The 19,309-nt window shown below is 40.7% G+C and overlaps 1 protein-coding gene across 1 annotated transcript in view; it reads right to left on the bottom strand.

Moving 5' to 3' along the window:
* Positions 1 to 19,309, bottom strand: part of macf1a (microtubule actin crosslinking factor 1a) — a 258,074-nt gene that overhangs the window by 27,883 nt on the left and 210,882 nt on the right. Inside the window, 10 exon segments of the mRNA XM_042506526.1 lie at positions 150 to 368; positions 488 to 715; positions 812 to 1,018; positions 2,424 to 2,650; positions 4,319 to 4,403; positions 5,019 to 5,345; positions 6,685 to 6,844; positions 7,787 to 7,953; positions 10,275 to 10,445; positions 10,535 to 10,696. Of these exon segments, the coding sequence (XP_042362460.1) occupies positions 150 to 368; positions 488 to 715; positions 812 to 1,018; positions 2,424 to 2,650; positions 4,319 to 4,403; positions 5,019 to 5,345; positions 6,685 to 6,844; positions 7,787 to 7,953; positions 10,275 to 10,445; positions 10,535 to 10,696 (1,953 nt within the window).

The following is a 19,309-nucleotide window of genomic DNA, read 5'->3' as shown; positions in this document are numbered from 1 at the left end:
CTAAAATAATTTTGAAATTCTAATAATGAAAATGACAAATATAGTTTTCTGGACATTTTTCCCAAACTTCAAAAAAATATATATTCTAATAACATTCTTCTGATGTGCATACAATACTGACTGATCGGAAAGCTGAAAATCTTTCTTACCCTCATCTGGTCCTGTTGCAGTCTGAGAGCATCGGTGTCGATGGCCGGAGGTGGCAGTTGGGTGATGAGGGTTTCGGTCTCGCCCAACCATGGCTCCAGTTCCTCGTAGGTCTCCCAGAAGCGAGTGACCAAAACCTGGGCCTGCTCCAGAGCCGAGAACCGCTCACTGTGGCTCTGACTCACTGTGTCATAGCGCGCACTCAGAGAATCTGTTTTCACCTGAGGAAGAAACATGAAGACACAAAGATGTTAGCGTTGCTGCACTTTCCACGGGTGACTTGCAACCTTAAATTTCTCATGTTCAGTCTCTTTCTCTTTATTCTCCATCAGTCACTTACTATCAGTGCGTCCTTCTGGGCGTCGCTGCAGGTTTCCAGGATGTCGTCTCTGGTGCTGAGCAGCTGATCCACCGTGTCTTTGTGTCTGATGATGTCGATGTTGAAAGCCCTCTGCACTTGCATCTGAGCCACTGTCACATCGGGCTCCAGGCTCAAGGGCCCCAGAGACGCCAGTTTACGCTCCGTTTCTCCGACCCATGCCAGCTCTGCGTCTACTGCCTCCTCGTACTGAAAGGAGGAGTTAGCGTTTAGCGTTTTTACAGTAAAATAGATTCATCTGATGGAATGTTTCTGTTTACAGAAAGGTTTAACTGCCTGCAGTACCTGTTGTGACCTCTGGATGGCAGCTTGTACCAGCTGCACCCGCTGAGTGATGGTTTCATCAGACTGGCGGTATCGCTGGTTGGCATCAGCGACCAGGCGGTCCAGGCCTTCGCGGGCTCGCCACGGCACCAGATCCAGCAGAGCGCTGCCCACCTCGTTCACCGTGTCCAAAACGAGACGCTTCTCGGCCGACACTTTCTTCAGCTCCTGAAAAAGTGAGAGATAAGAATTAGATTTACGAAGTCTACAAGTAAGTAGACATATTTGCTTAAGGACAGAGTCATACATGCATGTGAAGCTGAAATTAACTTGTCTGAATGGCATCAACCATATCACACCATTTTTACTGCTGCCAAGTGCTGAGTTACTTTTTGGGAGCAAATGTGGTGAAAGCTTATTAAATGGTAAAAAGCCTAAAATGTCATTGTAGAGCGAAAGGACTGGGTGGCAGCAACAAATTAAATGGGAAAAAAATCAATAGCTTTTACAAACTGTTATTGAGTTCTAGGAAGTCAGTGTTACTATGGTGACCGTGGGTGGGTTGATATTGGAACGTCTGAAAATGTCATTTCAGACAGGAGCTGTCATCGAATTAGTTCTTTCCAAATAATGTTCATTTATTCTTTCTATTATGAGAAAAAAATCCTCTTTGAAAATCGATAACATTTAGATAATAAAGTCTGTTAAATTTGGTTACACACGGTCACTCAAGTGCACAATCGCTAATTCTCTGAAGCAGGAGTCGCTTGTTTTAAATGGCTGAAACAAAACTAAATAATGCAAAAGAAGAACTGATTTCACAATACAAAGCCATGAAATGTGTGAGTGCAAGAGAACAGATGCAGCCTATAGATTCTCACGCTGTCGTTCCAAACTGCTGTCAAGTTTTTAGTGAAAAATTTTTACAGTGTTGGTTCTCAGATGCATCGTGATGCGGACATGGACAATTCGGCACTGATTCACGAGTGTCAGTTGTCTAAATCTTAGTTAATAATGTAATGTTGACAGAACAAAAGAAGCAAGCGCTGCGCAGCAGCCGGACAGTTTACAGTGCCAACTTGCTAGAGTCTACTTTTTAAATTATATTCACAAAAGGCAGCAGTTGCATGTTTTCATTCATGTCAAAATAATAACATTTGATAGTATAAATACAAGTATACTAACCCGAGACTAACATTAACAGAGTGGAGCAGTAATCAGACCGTAATGTTAACAAACTAGACCTGCAGATGAACACATTCTACAGCAATTACCAACTTATAACAACTCTGTGGTGATGAAAATAACTCTCTGCTCAGTCTGATTTCACCTAAAAACCCTGACTTTGTCTTCATGGCTTTCTCCCAAGCTGAGGGCGAAGCAGACATAAGATTAAAAACAACGCAGGAGACTGTAAGGTGCTTCCAAATGAATGAATTCATTAATTATTTCAGTATCCTTTTGAAATTAAAAGGCTGTGGACCGTTTATCTTAATTTTTATGTTTCAAGTTGTTTTTTGGTGTGATAAGGACACTAGTGCCTAAAGATTCCCACCCATAGTGTCCTTTATAGAAAAGGTTTCTTCAAAATCACTGCAAAAATAAATGGATATCTATCTTAGACTCCACCCACCTTTTGTCTCTCCTGGTATGCAGGTGTGGCGTCGGGCTCCACATTGTTGAGCTCCGCCTCCACGCCATCAAGCCACTGGTTGAGGTCGTCATGGGCGCTGGCGAATCTTGTGGCCAGCTGCAGGGCCTGCTCCAGGGTGCGGAGGGCCTTGCTGCTGCCGGCCGTCATCTCAGCGTAGCGAGACTTGATGCCGTCCAGCTTCTCCTGGATCAGGAGAACTTCCTCACCTGCAGGAAGACACACAGGTGAGGTCACAGACTGTCCTGATGTGTTTTAAAAAATCATATCAGTCTGGATCAAACAGTATATCATGCGCTGAGTGTGTAGAGAAAGGCCAACTTCATAAATGTCTAGTTTTCTATTTTTCTTGTAATTTCTTGGGGTATTTATAACTTGCATTTCTAATTTTCGGGTAATAATTCTAATATTAATATTAAAAATTCATCACATGTTCTGTAAAATCTCTCAGCGCCCTCGGGTTGACATTTCCGCATACCACTCACAGCCACACCATTTATTTAACCATTTAAATATGAGAGTACACACACAAAGTGTATTCATGGGGTCGACCGACAATCATCTCTCTAATAGTGTGAGCAGTCAGCATGGCTAATATCACGAGAAGAGAGACACAAACCAGATGTTACAGTTTGGTTCACCGCTGATGTAAAAATGTGTGGTTTGGATGTGAATCTACAACAACTGAAGGAAAACAGTGTTTTGGTTTCTTTTTAGAGTTATTCTCTCATGACTGTCTCACTAATCTTCACAACATAAGATTTTAAATACACAGACTGTTTTACTTTAGTTACTATGGTTTCTGTTAGGAAAAAAAATGGTGCCACGTGTCCTGGAAGATTTTAATGTTCCAGAGAAATGGGAGAAATTCCTTTCAAATATCAACAGTTATTACTGAAAGTAAAAACAATTGATGGGCAGGCTACATAAGAAAGAGCATCCCTGAGGCACGTAGATTTATCTTTTTTCATTTTTTGTTTAAAGGTTGATACTTTACTAATACATTATGCTCCAAATACAATAAAACCTATCAATAAATCCAAAGGCATAATAATGTCATTTTGAAAATAAATATTATGTTAGCCTACGTTCCTTGATGTAACCTGTTAACACAAAATAAATCCCTCAGCTAACTGTGTCCTAACATCGAATGCTCTATGTCTACACTGAATCCGTCAAATGTGCACTTCTGTTGAGGCATGTGAACAAACCACAAATCTGTCTGCTGTGAGCTCGAGATCAGACTGGAGACGGCTGAGTACTCACTTTCTCCCAACATTTGTACTTCTTAAATACACAATTTATATTGTTATATTTCTGAAAATAACAGACGATATCACCAACAGCAAGCAGACTGTTAGCAGCAGTGGTCATTTACCAGAGACTTTCTGCAGCCAGCTGCTACCTTATTTAAGTTTTTGTAGATAAATAAGGAGGTATCATAAAGATAACCTCATGAATCAGCTTTGAAGCTTTAAAAGCAAGCAACAGGAATGAATACAAACAAGGTGTCCAAAAAAAGCTCAAAACAACCACACTGCTTCTCGCAGAGTCCAATTTCAAAAAAAAAAGAAAAAAAAAGGAATCAAACGGATTTTGTCAATGACACCTGATCACATCACATTCAGCTAAGAAACGTCATCATGACCACAGAGATTTAAATATGTCACTCTTCAACAGATTTTCCTGCTCAAGCGGTAATTATCGGATAAAGAAAACACTGTGCGTTACTTATCATTAAAATGTTCATATTGATGACACCAGCCAAACACCTTCCAGCACAAAATGACCATAAAAAAAACAATTATTTTGTATCAAATATCTTTTTAGGAGGCCAGAGGAAAAAGATGCAGGTTAAATTAGGAGTGTGAGATTACCTGTGGTCTGTTTGAGTAAGGCTTGTCCATTCTTGATGGCCTGGTCCACTGTCTTCTTCCTGCTCACAATCTCTTCATTTAGAGACTGAAGGGAGAAGGAGAGTGAAATTAACCTCAAGTGTAAAAAAGACATTTTACTTTTTGGCTCCAGGCACTAAATCCAATAACGTACATTGCTTATTTACTGTTCAAAAAATGTCATCTAAACTACACAGATGATCAAATCATATTAATATCAAATATAGATACTGCATGGTGTCTAATGTCATGCACGGCTACTTAAGTGATAAATCTTATTGTTACAAATAGTGAAAGTACCTAAGAGTATTGACTCAATTATTGCACTTGCAATTATTGCTTCAGTATTTCTAGTTTGTGCTACTTTCTACCTCTAGTCCCATGACTTCTCAGAGTCAACTTTTATATGATTCATTAATGGGACATCGAGCATAGAAAGTACTTTTACTTTAAGTCTTTTAAGTATGTTTTGATGTGACTACTTTTGAACTTTTATATGAGTAAGACTTTGAATGTAGGACTTTATGTAATATTAATACTTTTATTTAAATAAAACATCTAGGTACTTCTTTCACCACTCTTAATTACACATGTTAAGAGAAGAGCTTTAATAACAAACTACTGTTCTTGTGGTTAAGAAGAAATAACTGAGCTGTCATTCAGTGTGCTCATGAAGTCGTACCAGAGTGTGTTTGTGCTGCTCGGCCAGCAGCTGGTGCTGGTAGCTCTGGACGGAGACCTGACTGAGCCTCTGAGCGACCTCAGCCAGCCAGTTCAGCACCTCTACCTCCTCCTCCCCAAACAGCTGAGCATTAGCCAGCGCCTGCTCCAGCATGCCCGCCCGCCTGGAGCACCAATCAGTGAGCTCAGAGTGACCCGACTTCACAGCTCCCACACGCTCGCGTAGCCAATCACGATCAGCCGCGCAGCTGAGCGGGTTCAGCGATTGGCTGAGGGCCTCGAGGTGGTCAACCTCGGCTTCGCGGCAGGACACGTCCTCTTGCAACGCCTGGGAGTTGTGTGTGTGCGTGCGTGCGTGCGTGTGTGCGTGCGTGTGTGTGTGTGTGTGTGTGTGAGGTGAAAACAAGTGAGGAGAGAACAACGAAACAACAGAAATACAGATGGATAAAAACTCAAAATATGAGCATGCAAATGACAAATCATAGAATAACAGAAAATCATAAACATGAATGAACGAATGGGCAGAAAACTTAAAACAACTTAAAAAAAACTTGACAAAACTAAAATGAAAACTAAAAACTCAACTAAGGATGAGTAAAACAATAAATTGACTTGTAAAAGGGTATGTTTTGAGTTGTAAATGATTGCTTTGAGGATCTTGTGTCTCGTGCTTTCTCTTCCGGCATATTTCCATTGAGTTACACTAAATTAGATTAAATGCAGGGGCATTTAATCAAGACTGTTGACCGTACGTGTGTTTACTAATGAATTAATCTCTGTGTTACTTATCACCCGTCAGATCAAAGGGGCTGTTAAATTGGACTATTCAATCGAACAGTACAAAAATAAGATAGTGAAAGTTAACTTATGAACTTAATTGTTTTTTTGTAAAACTACAGTCTTTCTGAATTTGAAGATAACAAAGGTTCCCAAAAAGTTCGCAGAGGGGAATGCTTACCACCGTGTTACATCACCTTTTCTTCTTACAATACTCAGTAAACAATTGAGAACTGAGGATACTTATTGTTGATTTTATTATAAACAAAGTATTTATTACATTTCATTTAGCTTGTTAAATACTTTCTTCTTGTGTTATTCCACTTCATAGCACAAACTTTTTATGGATTGAAATGTTATGATTTCTTTGTAAGTGTACTTTTATTGAAATAAAACCAGTGTCTTGTCCAAATTTCATGTCAATACCTGCACTGGAAGTTTGTTTAATGAAAAAATGTTGACGTTTTGAATACTTATTTTTCCCACTGTATGTCGAAGAGAATCTGAAAGTCATTCCATTTTAAATTTCTATATTTTAAACAGCGTTCAAACTTTTCTGGAATAAGTCTTTTAAGTCTGTAAGTATTTTCTTCTCTGGGAAGACTTTAAATCTATTGACTGAGCAATGTGCTGTGTTTAGCCTTTTTTTGCTGACAAATGGGAGCACCTACCTTAAAACTCAACCTCCCTCTTACCCTTCAGTCTACAAAAAAGGTGGGATTGAGAGGATTTATATCTGCATTTTTCACCTTTTTTGCTATTCTGTGGACTTAATCCAAAAAATGCTCAAGCAGGAGGGGATATTGCTCATTGATGCACATCAAAAAAATTGGCATTTGTGACCTTTTCATGAGGCGAGGCTCTCTGTAACAACGGGGGCCAAACAGTACCTTGTGCTTAACGATCTGCTGGGTGATCTTGGCCGTCTGGGTGCCCATGGGCTCAGCAGAGCTCAGGCGTCTCTCGGTGGCGCTCAGCCATTCTCCCAGCGGCTCCAGGGCTTCGTGGAACTGAAGAGCCAAAACCTGCAGCTCCTCCAACTGCCTTTGCCTGAAGAACGAGGAACGAAGAGATGATGATGATGAAGAGGAGAAGAGTTTTTATTGGTTTTTTATTGCTTTCACAGATTTTTTTTGCTCCACTTGGACCAGATTTTGTGTCATACAGCTGTCGTCTTTTTTTTTTTAATAAACACAGTCTATTAAATGTTCATGATTTTTTTATGATCTATTATTACATTTTTAAAGAATTTCATAAACTGATAATATGCTTTATTGTTGTGTGTTTGAGATGGACAGAGAGAGGGAGGTTTTGCAAAAAAAACATGTCAAGTCTTTTTGCGTGTGTGTGTGAGTGAGTGTGTCAACCGAAGCCTCTCACAGTGTGCTTACAAAGAAAGCAGCCTGCGTGTGCAAAGTCTTAAAATATTTATGTTGTTAGTGTTCATACACTAGACAGTGTAATACATTCCAGAGACAAACGTTTTTATATCACGCCTTACGGAAAGTTGTCAGTCATGAATGTTTTATGAACATTGTATATTATCACACTGCTTTACACGAGGTCATCCCAGATATCAAACCTCTTCACTGAGCTTTGCGAGTGTGCACCAATTTTCCCCAAAGAATAATTTCTTTCCCCGAGTGAACAGAAGAGCTGCTGAAATCTCTGTCAGACCACAGAAACCAAAAGTAATGATACTATTCTTTCTTTAAGTACAGTGGAGCTTGATGGAGCCACACACAGATGAAACAGGAAAACAGGAAATAACCACAAGATAACATGCTGTTGAGGAGCACCGCCAATTACTTTCCAAAACCACATATTTACAGCGAGACCAATCTGTAACTTTTAGCTTTCTGTGATTTTATCTGTGTTGCCTTTTCAGTATTTGCCACTGGGAAATTCCCATTTCTTTTCTCACTCCACAGCAAAAGTCAGAGATCGAGGCGCATAAATCCAGACACTCCTCACCTTATAGAGGAGACTCACCTGCCGCTGGCCTTGTCCATCAGGTCCGTCCATCTCTCTGCCAAACTCTGGAGCTGGGTTTGAATCTTCTCTCGGTCCTGAGTGTCCGCTGTGGCTGCGATCCTCTCTCCCTCAGCACGGATCATCTCAACCGTCGGCCGGCGGTCATCCAACAGCCTCTGGAGCAGCTGGAAGTGAAGAAACACACACAGTTATTGATACAAATCACTTCTAAGCAGCAACTATGGGCTGCTAACTTTATTTATAATTTTTGAAGACATTTTCGATCAATTAATTTCTTCTTCTTCTTCGTCTTCTTCTTATTAAAATTAGACAACAACAAAATTAATATATTTACATTTATTGTTTATATTTTAACACATTTTACAGGTACTTTTCTGTTACTTTTTTTTCTTTCCTTTTATTCCAGTTTCAGGTAATTTCAGTAAGTTTTTCACTGTCTTCTTGACATGTTTTTCAAAGAAATCAAGCCAATTTGCTCAAGTTTCAAAGGGTTAATCAAAAGCTAAACCCTCAATTTTTGAGAGAGAGACATTTTTCCTTCACATTTAAGACATTTAACAAGTAAATCACGTGGGAGAATTTATCTTTTTTTTTTTTTTACAATAGAGGACGACATGTTTTTCACCATTACCAAAATCTACCCCTATTAACATTACCAACACTTCCTTCTTTTTTGGGGGGGAAGGCCTCACACAAAGTTCATCAGTCATTAAAACTGTTATCATTATGTCATCAAAGGCCTCAGGTTAGCTCTATATGACTTATTAAACTTTTAATAAGGGTAGGTGTCAGTTTTCAAACTGTAGATACAAAACAGACTTGTTCACTTCACAAGGGATCCAACCTTTTAAAGATTAGAAAACAAAATACATGAAGAAACTTCCTTCCTGCTCAGATAGTCTCTGTGTCTGCTTTGAGCCAACAGCTCGGTTCAGCTCCTGGAATGCACTTCTCTTCAGTTTACGCTCTCTTTCTCAGCCAAACCGTGACACAACTCTCCGTCACGGATGTAAACACATGAGATTGATCGCTGGTCGAGACTGTAGCACACTCATGTGCACAAACACAGGAAGTGTATGCTGGATAAACAGGGGGAAAGTGTGTGTGTCTGAAAACAATACAAATCCACCATGCATGTGTCTGTGTGTGTGTCTGTTTTTATGCCAGTCTGACTGGCAGACGGTCAACTGGGGCCGTTTGGATGCCAGGCAGACGGATCATTGACTGTGTGTTTGTGTGTGCGCTTGTCATTCAAATATCTATTGTTTGCAGTTGAAGGACAATGAGGACATCTGAATATCAATAATGTCTCAATTCAAACTGTTTGATACACTGAAGACCTGTTTGTCACGATAAATGTTTCAAATTAAATAAATAATCCAGAAAATTAAAATGCAACAGAAACTGGCAGGACACTTCAAAGAAAGAAGAGGAGGATGTGGGTGGCAGGAGCTTAAAACTGTGCTCAATGATCACCGCTCAAAATCCCCCAAAATGGAAAATCTGACCAGACACTGAATATAAGAAAACACTTCTTATCAAAATGGACTCTTGATGACCTAAAGGAAGGTGTTTTAAAGGTCCAGCGTGTGGGATTTAAGGGGATGTGTGGTCACAACTGGCATAAAATATAATAAATATGGTTTCTTTAGTGTATAATCACCTAACAATAAGAAATGCTGTGTTTGTTTTATCTTAGAATGAGCTATTTTTATCTACACAGAGATCGCCATGTTCCTACAGTAGCCCTGAATTGACAAACCAAACACTGGCTCTGGATAGGACCATTCCTGTTTCGGCCACCCTAGTTAGCAGCCCCTCTGCGACAGAGGGTCAGAAAAACACTTATTTTCTAATGTGAAACGGCTTCGTTCTGTGTTTTTACCCATTTAAGTCACTGGGTTTGTTTTTGAGAGCATAATTTGGCTCCTGGATTTTAAGTTACCAGAGAAAAACGCTAAGCAGGTGCTGGGCTAGTGGCCCAACTGCGGCATGTCACACAGCATTGGAGAAACACGGAACTGCTTGATTCAGTTTTACCGGTTTTAATCATCTGGTCTGTTTGTTTTGGAGAGGAGGAGCCCTCTGCAGCCTCTAGTAAAATACTCCTGAACGTCTGGATAACAGCCTGTCTGCAACCAGCCAAACATCATCAGAAAAATACTGATTGGAAATGTGAAACTGTTTAATCCATTGTTTTGACCAAGTTTAATCACTTGGTCTGTTTGTTTTGGAGAGGATGAGACTTCTGCAGGTAATTCGGCTTCCAGTAAAAACCTCCTGAACAATCAACACTGAATAACACTTAAAGAATTCTATCCAGGAGAAGTTTCAGCTGGCTGCAATCTGCAATCCTCACAGCTAGATGTCAATAAATCTCCATAAATCTTACACACTGGATCTTTTACACTGTCAGTTATGTTTTCTTGAATCATCAGTTGTGCTTTTTGATGCTAAAGATGGTTTTATTTTATCCTTCTGGTACCTTTTGTTCTTGGATCTGGGCCTTGACCACGCGGTACTCAGCAGACGGAGGCTTCTGATTGGCCACCAGCTCCTCTGTGTCGCTCAGCCAGCTCAGCAGGGGCTCAAGAGCATCCTGGAACTTCCCACAATGCAACAGGGCCTCCTGCAGCTGGGCGATCCGCTCTGCCACCTGAGGACAGGAGAGAGGCAAAGTTGATAAAATATACCGCATGTATAAGTCCAAAAAGCCCATGAAAGGGGGGTAGGGTGGAGTCGTACCCGCTTGTTGAGTGAGTTCCATTGGAGGTTGGTTGTCTCCAGGTCGTGCTCCAGCGCCTGGGTGTCGGTGTGTTTGGCGGCGCTCTGGATCAGACCCTGACCCACTGCATTGATGTGCTGCAGCTTCGGTTGAATGCTGTCCACCTGCTCTCTCTCCACAGCCTGCAAGAGGAAGCCGGAAAATCGTTACTTGATTCACTGAACGATGTAAACAAGAAAAAAAAAATGGCCCAACAGTTTATTTGAAAGCAGGAGTCAAAAATACACTGCGGATTCAATCTGCACAACAACAAATGGACGTGAAGTTAACCACATTATGCACCTATATATAGAGGCGAGTGGATATTAGGAGAGGAGAGACAGACTGAGGGATGTGCAGAGATAAGAGAGGAGTGGGAGACAGGAAGGGAGCAGGAGAAATTAGGGAGGAGAAAAAAAGAGGGGGGGAGAGGAGGATTATGGGGATTAGAGGGTTAGACGAGTAAGGGGCTAGCTGGAAAAGGCTGAGTCGGCAACACACACACATTATAGAGTACACTAACACACTTGCATGGGCGCACACAACCTTCACTTAATCACACACAAAAGCACACGCACACACGGGCTGACACTCTCACACATTTATAGCAAATACACACTAGCACAACTTCGCCTGTCTGGACACATTACTCACACACACACGTCACAGTGGAGGGCTGGAGCCATCTTGTGATGACAATAGAAGCAGCCACCCGACACTAAAGACAACCAGACTTAACTTCCCTGGACCGAAATAAACGGAGTAACAGCCAATACAGCAGTCGTAGTAAATCTGTGCCACTACAGTAATGAAAGCACATACTGTATGTACACGTTCAGGCCAGTACACTAAAAGTGATACAGCTACCAACAGAGTACTTATTGTGATAGCATTTTTCTACTTCTGGCATGTAGTATAGCCATGCTTTCAAATATTTTGGTGGCATTTCTGTGCACTGAACTACTAACTCTGTAAAATGCAACGTGCTGAACTTCACCAAAGACTGTAAGGGTTAGAGTTGCTGCAGTAGTGGGCCAATCACACGTCGCATTAAATCAAGGCTGCAGCATTAAATCATAGCTGCAGCCCTTAAATACAAATCAATACAAAGCACCACTAAAATGTATTCAAAAGCCCCAACATGCCCCAAGACTTCTTGAAGACTTTTCCTAATCTTGATTTTTCGATTTATAATCTGGAACACATCCCTAACCTAAAAAATCTTGCTTCTGCCTTATTTGTTAATGTTAGTTTTTGAAAGGGGTAAACGATGTGGTTATCCCTGTGGTTGGTTTAACTGTGGAAAAACAACTCAAAACCAAACTGCTAATACAATAATGTTGGAGGAAAAAAAAATCTGCTAAATTCCTGTAAACCATCCTGCTTTATCCAACAATTTGCCAAATCCACAAAACAACTTTCACAATTTCACTGTATTCCACCAGGTCCTTGACCAGTGGGAACACTGTAAACCACCATCAATGAAATTCCTTTCATTTAGTCCTTTCTGGGACAAAATCCCAATAAATGGGGGTTTGAGGCAGTAATGTGGGGAGGGGGTCACTGTCAGGAAATTGTTTGAGAAAAGTCCTGACATTCAGAAAAAGGCCCACAGAGGGAGAATTAGGCCTGGTGGTTTATAATGCTGTGGCAGCCAAACCTCAATGGCCACACAAAGAGACAGACACACAAACACACACATAACCAGATGTGCACATCCAGAACACACACACACACAAAAGATTTTGGTAAATCCAGCGCCTGGGGGAAAATAGCTGGTGTGACAATACCGAGGGGGGTGCAGTTAAAGTGGGGGAGAGTGAAAATGTAGGTTTGGGTTTCAGTGAAATACCACGACGGGCTGGAAGAAGCTCCTACAGTCGTGGGTGTCCAATAGTCAAATAACAACAAACCACTGCTCACCAGTGCACCTCATAAAACTGAAATAAAAACATCTGAACAAGAAATCGTTCTCCCCGTTTTCACCACAACATCTAAAAGATGTATTTGTGTTTCTTCTTTCATCAAATCACTCCTACGACCTCTGATACACAGCCGGCTCACAGTAAATCTGTCCACACCTTTCAGCGAGTCAAACTAAATCCACCCCCAAAAGAGTAAAAACAGTAGAGTATCAGCAATATATGCATGAGAAAAAAGCTGGATGTCTCAGAGTATTAGTAAATCTTTTAGTTTATGTTTATAAGGTTCTGCCAGCTTATAGTAAGTTGGAGTTAAGGCTTTTTAAGACAATTTTATGAATGAAATTAAAACCAATTCTACAATAACTACAGTTGGAGAAAAACAAAACAAAACAAGAATTGCCATCTTCCAGTTGTCAAGTTGCACTTACAATTTACATCTGCGTCTGTGACAACATGGATGCCTCACAAATAGTTTTCAACCTGGCAGCAATCAGGACAATTTCAAGTTGGGCAACCAAGTGGATGTTTGTGCCAAATTCGAAAAAAACTCCCTCAATGTGTTCATGAGATATGGTGTTCACAAGAATCAGAAAAGATCACAGTGACTGTGATTTTTGATCACAAATATGTAACTTCATTGCTGTGTCCGTGTGGACGTTTGTGCCAAATTTGAAGAAATTCCCTTAAGGCATTCTTGATCATGAGACTGAGACAAATGCGCGGATAAAAAGCAAAATGCCTCCAGCCACAGCTGTCACCAGCCCGAAGGCATAAAAACATGAAGAAAATGAAAGAAAGAAAGATGAAAGAAAATCAATTATTTTGGATTAGGGGCAGTTGGGGACAGCTAATGTTTATTGTAACATAAAACGTGACTTTTTGGGGGCGGCTGTGGCTCAGAGGTAGGTAGGACCTGTCTGTGAATGGGTGTATGTGACATGTAGTGTAAAAGGGCTTTACAAGTACAGCCCACTTAACATTTGAAAAAACACTGCATAACACTCAGAGCCTTGTCTGCATTGTCTTGTATCAATTTCAGCCATCTCAAAATCTTGACTAAATGGCCAGTTTTTGTTAATTATGCTTCCCCTTGTTATCCAGGGTACAATGACAGGTAGCTGCTTGGATGGATTATTTAAGGGGCCTACCTGGCACAGATTCAGGGGCCCAAAGAATCATGGGGCTCCCTGGCCTTCACTTACAAAATGTCAAATGCCAAATCAACAAGTACCAACCAGAGACTTAAAACTACCTCAAAGAAACACACAAAAAGACTAAGAAAGACACAGAAACACCTCAAAGTCATTGTGTCTTGGTATCTAGAAGAGGTGGTGGGGCCCTTTGCATTTGCCAAATGTGCTCAGTGTCTGAAAATCCGCCCATGGCTAGCTAGCCAACAGCAGATCCTCTGCTTAAAGCATCCTGATCTGATCTGGGTAACATTAATGTGAGAATCATTCGTGAAAAATATTTTAAATAAAGATATTTTTTTCAGATTTTATAATACAACATCCAAAAAAAATCTTACTTCCTTTGTCAACATTTTTAAGACTATTTAAAGACTGATTAAGAGGCATCTGAATATCAATCAAAGCCTTATTTTTAGATTGTAAAAAAGCAAAATGAAGCCAAACAACAAATCAAGTCCGAATGAAAAGTTTTTAATTTTCCTTTCATTCAGAACATATTCCCCTGCATTTTAAAGCTTTCAAATCCTTGGATTTATGACGTGTTTCAGATGTTTGTAGACATTTTTACTGAGTTGCTGGAAGTGGTCGAGCTGGAACGTGTTTCTCAGTCTCTGCACTGGGTCATAATCAAAGGCTTTACAGGTTTCTGCTCATCTGGTTTAAATATGGCTTCAACTACAGGTTCTCAGTGCCAAGGTTTGTGTGTGTGTGTGTGTGTGTGTGTGTGTGTGTGTGTGTGTGCATATAGTTTCTAATCTGTGCATGTGTTTGTGTGTAATTATGTGTGTGAAAAGAGATGATGAAGTGTTCCACAGGTATGAATCTGTGCACGATTAGATATGAATGAGCAGTTGTGTGTGTCAGTGTGTCAGTATGTGTGTTTGTGTGTGTGTGTGTGTGTGTGTGTGTGTGTGTGTGTGTGTTCCTGTCCAGTTTGGATGCAGCTGTGTTGTGGTGATGGGCGTCATAGCTGCTTGGAACAGGAAGTCTGTCGGCCAGAACAACAATGACTGTAGCCATGACCCGCTCCACCCTCCGCCTTATCCTGGTGTGTGTGTCTGAGTGTGTGGGTGTGTGTGTGAGTGTGTGTGTGCGTCAGAGATAGAGGGGAACAGAAAAGGAAAAAACAGGGAAAGAACACCCATCCATCATCTAAACATACACTGTGATGTATAGAAACTTGTTATAGGTTTGTATGCGCGTACATTTCTGTCCCTCCTCCTCTCATTCTGTCGCTCTCTCTCTCTGTTTTCTCTCTCTGTCTCTTTTTCAGCCGCCCTCTCTGCTCTTTCTCTCCCTCGCCAGCTCAGAGCGGTTGACTCCACTAAACCAGAGCTCTGGAAAATGTCCCAAATACTTGTCATTCTTCCCCACCTCAGCCGGCACGCAGCAACACACACTCTGAGCCGAGCTAGCTGAACTATCACCGCAGTACTTGTCATCCTGCCTGCTACACCGCCTCCTCTTCCTCTCATCGTGTCATCGCTCATCTCTCTACCTCTTCTCCTTTTGCTCCCCCTGCCACAGCTGCCTCCTCTTTTCTCCCATCCTCCTCTTCGTCCTACTCAGTCTCTCCATCTGGACCGCAGTGGCTTTCTCACCTCAGCCGCAGCTCCGTGTGGACAGGCGATAAAAACACTGATCTGAATAAAGCTGCCTGAGTGCTGTTTGAAATGTCTCGTCAAATAGACATCAGTTAGAAAGGCTGTCGACATGCTCGGGAAGATGACAGAATTAACAAATGATTTTCATGTACTACTCTGTGATTTGTGTCTGAATCAGTGCGTAAAAGTTAAAACTGGTAAACTTGCTTTAATGTTGCGAAATTCAGATAATAAAGATATTACGATACACAAAATCTAAGACGATATCTAGTCTCATATCATGAATCAATATTATGTATTATAATTTGATTTGGTTGCTGCCACGGCTAAGGGGTAATGTTGTGCATTAGTTTATTTGTTGTTAAAAAAAAAGTTGATACCCAAAAGGATAGATTTAATATTAATATATTGCCCAGCCCTAGATGCAGCTATTTTGATAATACAAAAAATATTTTCCTCATTTTTCAAGCAAGAACTCCAAAAAAATTTGCTTATTAAAGTTTCTTAAAAGGAATGAATTGCTAGTTTTCTTGGCGTGTCTGATTTAAACTGAATATTCTGGGGTTTTAGCCCCATAAAGGAAGCTTTTTGAATACATCTTCTTGGTCTTTGGGAATTTATCACTAGCACCTTTCACTATTTTCTGACTTGTCATAGACATTGTGATTTATCTTTAATCAAGAAAATGTTTAATCCATGGTGAAAATGATTGTTAGTTACAGCCCAACTTTAAAGCCCCTTGGTCTGAAATCGCAAGTTTTCCTCAACAACATTAAATATTTATAACCAAAAAGGCAAAGTTAAAGGAGAAAAACTTCTGCAGTATTATTTAGTATGACTTAAACACTCAAAATTTCAGCTGCTCTGCATCATTAGGACTGTCAACTACTCAGAAAATCAGTTTGGTGATCAGCAGTATATGACATCACCTTTTTCCAGCTGAATCACAGACAAAAATACAGAAAAAGCTCATGTTGAAAAACTAAATCCTTCTAACCTTGATACATTATTTTGTGTTAATGTAGGTTTTAACAGATTTCTCAGTTGTTTCACTGGCAGCAAATCATCTCAAATACTGAGCGCAGTATGTACAACATACAAAAACTAAGGCCAATCAGATTTAAGATAATAATAATAATCTAACAAATATTGTCACTTGGCTTAAATCTTGATAATGAAACAATTCCGAACTTTAACCTCTGATATAAACTTCAGAAGTTGTTATGTTGTGAATCTGTCAGCTGACTTTGTGAGTGTATGTCTACTGTACATGAACATGTGTGTGAAGCTCTATATTTAGCCGTCATCTGTCAAGCCAATAACGCTGAGGAGAGGGATCGCTGTGCTGATGGCACGTGTCCAAAACATCACTCAAGGACAATCAACTTCTTAATCAGGACGGATGAGGAACAAGCCGCTCCTCACGCACAAACGCAGAGTATGAGAGCACACAGAAACTCTACTGCTACTGCTGCAAAAATATAAGAAAAAAATCAGAAAATATGCTTCCAGAACTAGTTTCTCAAAAGGACTGCGAGCATGCAGGATGTTGCCCGGCTGCACAGAGTTTTTAAACTTGTTATCAAAGCTTTTAAGTACTTCTCCAAACTTTCATCTTCCGTTCCCTTCATAGCCGATTTCCATAATGATGTAAAGGGCTGGTGGTCATTTCAAAAACGTGTGCATCTTTTTTGTGCTGCCTCTAAAGCAACACACACGACACACGCAAAAGAAAAACTGTGATCTTCTATTAAAACTGAATGGGATTCAGAGTACATGAGCGATAAATAGAAAACCAGAGGGGGAAAAAATGACCAGCCTGAATATTCTGCACCATGTGTGTAAAGATGGCAGCCAGTAACAGCACTCTGCTATCGCTTTGCTTCTCTCTCACACCCCCACACCTCCCTCCCTCCCTCCCTCCCTCTCTCTATTCCTGCCTCTGCCCTCGTCTCTCGCTCTCTTCCCGTCTTTCAACCCCTCATCCTTCCTCACGCCCTCCTTTCTCTTTTAATGGAACAAGGAGCGAGGCGGAGGAAGGAAAGGGTAGAAATCTGTTTCCAAACTATTTTGCCAGAAAGGCTTCGCTTTAAGCCGAGCGCTGACCAATCTCTGACATTGGGATAAAGGGGTTAATGGGTTAATAAATCCTGACTGAAGCCAGTTTCCTTATTTGAGCAACAAACAGATACAAATCTCATGCAAATGTGGCATTCAAAGCAATTTGGCTCAAACCTTACTATTTCTCTTTTAGGGATGCAAACAAATTTTTTTCCTTCATTCACTGTTCTTCCCGTATTTTGGGGAATTTCTGTGCTCATAATCAGCTCCCTGCGAGACACACAAAGAGAGTGTAGTATATGATTTTAAGAGCTTTGTTGCAGATATTGTGAGAGAAGGGGGAGTGATGCAGGGACAAAAATATGTAAAATCTTTTTTTTTTAAAAAAGAGCTTCAAATATTTGATCTCCTTTTTTTTTTATTTTAAGTGCATCTTCATTCAATTCCAGTGGGAGATCAATGTGTTCTTGTTTTTGCTTTTATGCTTTTCTGTGTTCCTGAACACGTCCCCCTCCTTCTTCTCCCTCCGTCGTTCGCAGGTTTATCCCGCAGGCGGTTGTTCAGAACCAGAATTATCACATCAATCAAAACATAAATGTACGAGCCGCGGACCTGAAGCCACCTGCTTCTCTCTGTCCCTGTTTGTCTCTCACTCTCTGCCTCAACATCTGTCTTTCAATGGCTTGTCTTGTTCAGGCCCATTTGTTCCTGCTGCTCCATCTTGTTTTGGAAATGATTTGGAGACGGCAGATTTCATAAACCTAGAATTACACAGTAAAGTATATTTTTTTACTGCCTCAAAAGATTTCAAAACTAATTTCAAGACCAAAATTAAGACACGAAACTGGCAAATGCACTACTGCTTCCAGTAAAACACAGGTTATGGAACATCTGAATTATAAATGTGCTGTGTAACCAAAAAAAAAAAAATAATAAAAAAGTTATAAAGTCCAAATCTGTTTGGACTGCGTTAGAGCTCTAAGATTCTGTCTGAGCTGGATTGGACAAACTGGGTTGGGCTGTATTTTCTCATTATTCCCCCAGGCTTGAATTGGTTTGGATTCTTGCCAATTTACAGATGTTTATTAATCTTCATTTTTAAAAAAAGAAAGAAACTGTCATTTCGTACATAAACAAGAGGAGTTTTAATGGACTGAATCACGATGGAAAGGGGGAAAAAAAAGAAGAGTGCAACTGAGAGAGGGAAAATGACGGAACAAGAGAGCAACAGAGTGGAGAAGGGAGAGAGAGAGGGACAGCAAGAGTAAAGTCCCTTTTACATTGCCTGTTTGAGGCGGGTGTATCGTGCCGTTATGCCGCCTCGAAGGAACGATAGAGGAATTGGGGGACAGAGTTGTTTTGCGTTTGAAACCAGTAACGCAAGTATCAGTGCCAAAACAGTGTCTGTGTAAATGGAACCGCCGGCAGGACAGGACCATGCGCAGGACAGGTGTGACGTTTTGACGATGTGTTATGCATATGACCCACTGCAGGAGACTTTAAAAGCAGCTAGAAGCAGTTAGTGGTTATCTCAAAGCCATAAAAATCCAAAATATGGGAAACCAATGAGATCCGGGAGCTTCTCATCTTTCAGAGAATGTGATCTGTCGTCATATAACAGAGAAGGTGAATGATTGTGATTGCCATGTTGTGCGATTGTTGTTATCGATGCAGACGTGGCAAGAAGCGGCATGATGCTGCTGTTGTTTGATTCTGTGTAAAAATGCAAACAGTGCAAAAAAGGGAGTTAGTAACGACCCTGTAGCGCGGCCTATGTGTCAAAAGGGCTAAAGAGAGAGAGGGGGGCTGCAAGGCGACTTGGTTGTCGGTATTTGCTTTTGCCTCCCCAGCAGTGGCAGAGATGTGTGTAACATGCAGCGAAGAGCGGTGATCATCATCTGCGAGCTGCTTTGCCATGGACCGACGTAAATGTTTAAATATTTAAAAAATTGATTATAATATTAAAAAAACACAAA

The sequence above is a fragment of the Plectropomus leopardus genome, chromosome 18 (genome assembly GCF_008729295.1).
Source record: "Plectropomus leopardus isolate mb chromosome 18, YSFRI_Pleo_2.0, whole genome shotgun sequence".
In the NCBI taxonomy this organism is placed as follows: domain Eukaryota; kingdom Metazoa; phylum Chordata; class Actinopteri; order Perciformes; family Serranidae; genus Plectropomus; species Plectropomus leopardus.
This window is presented reverse-complemented; position numbering and strand designations above follow the sequence as displayed.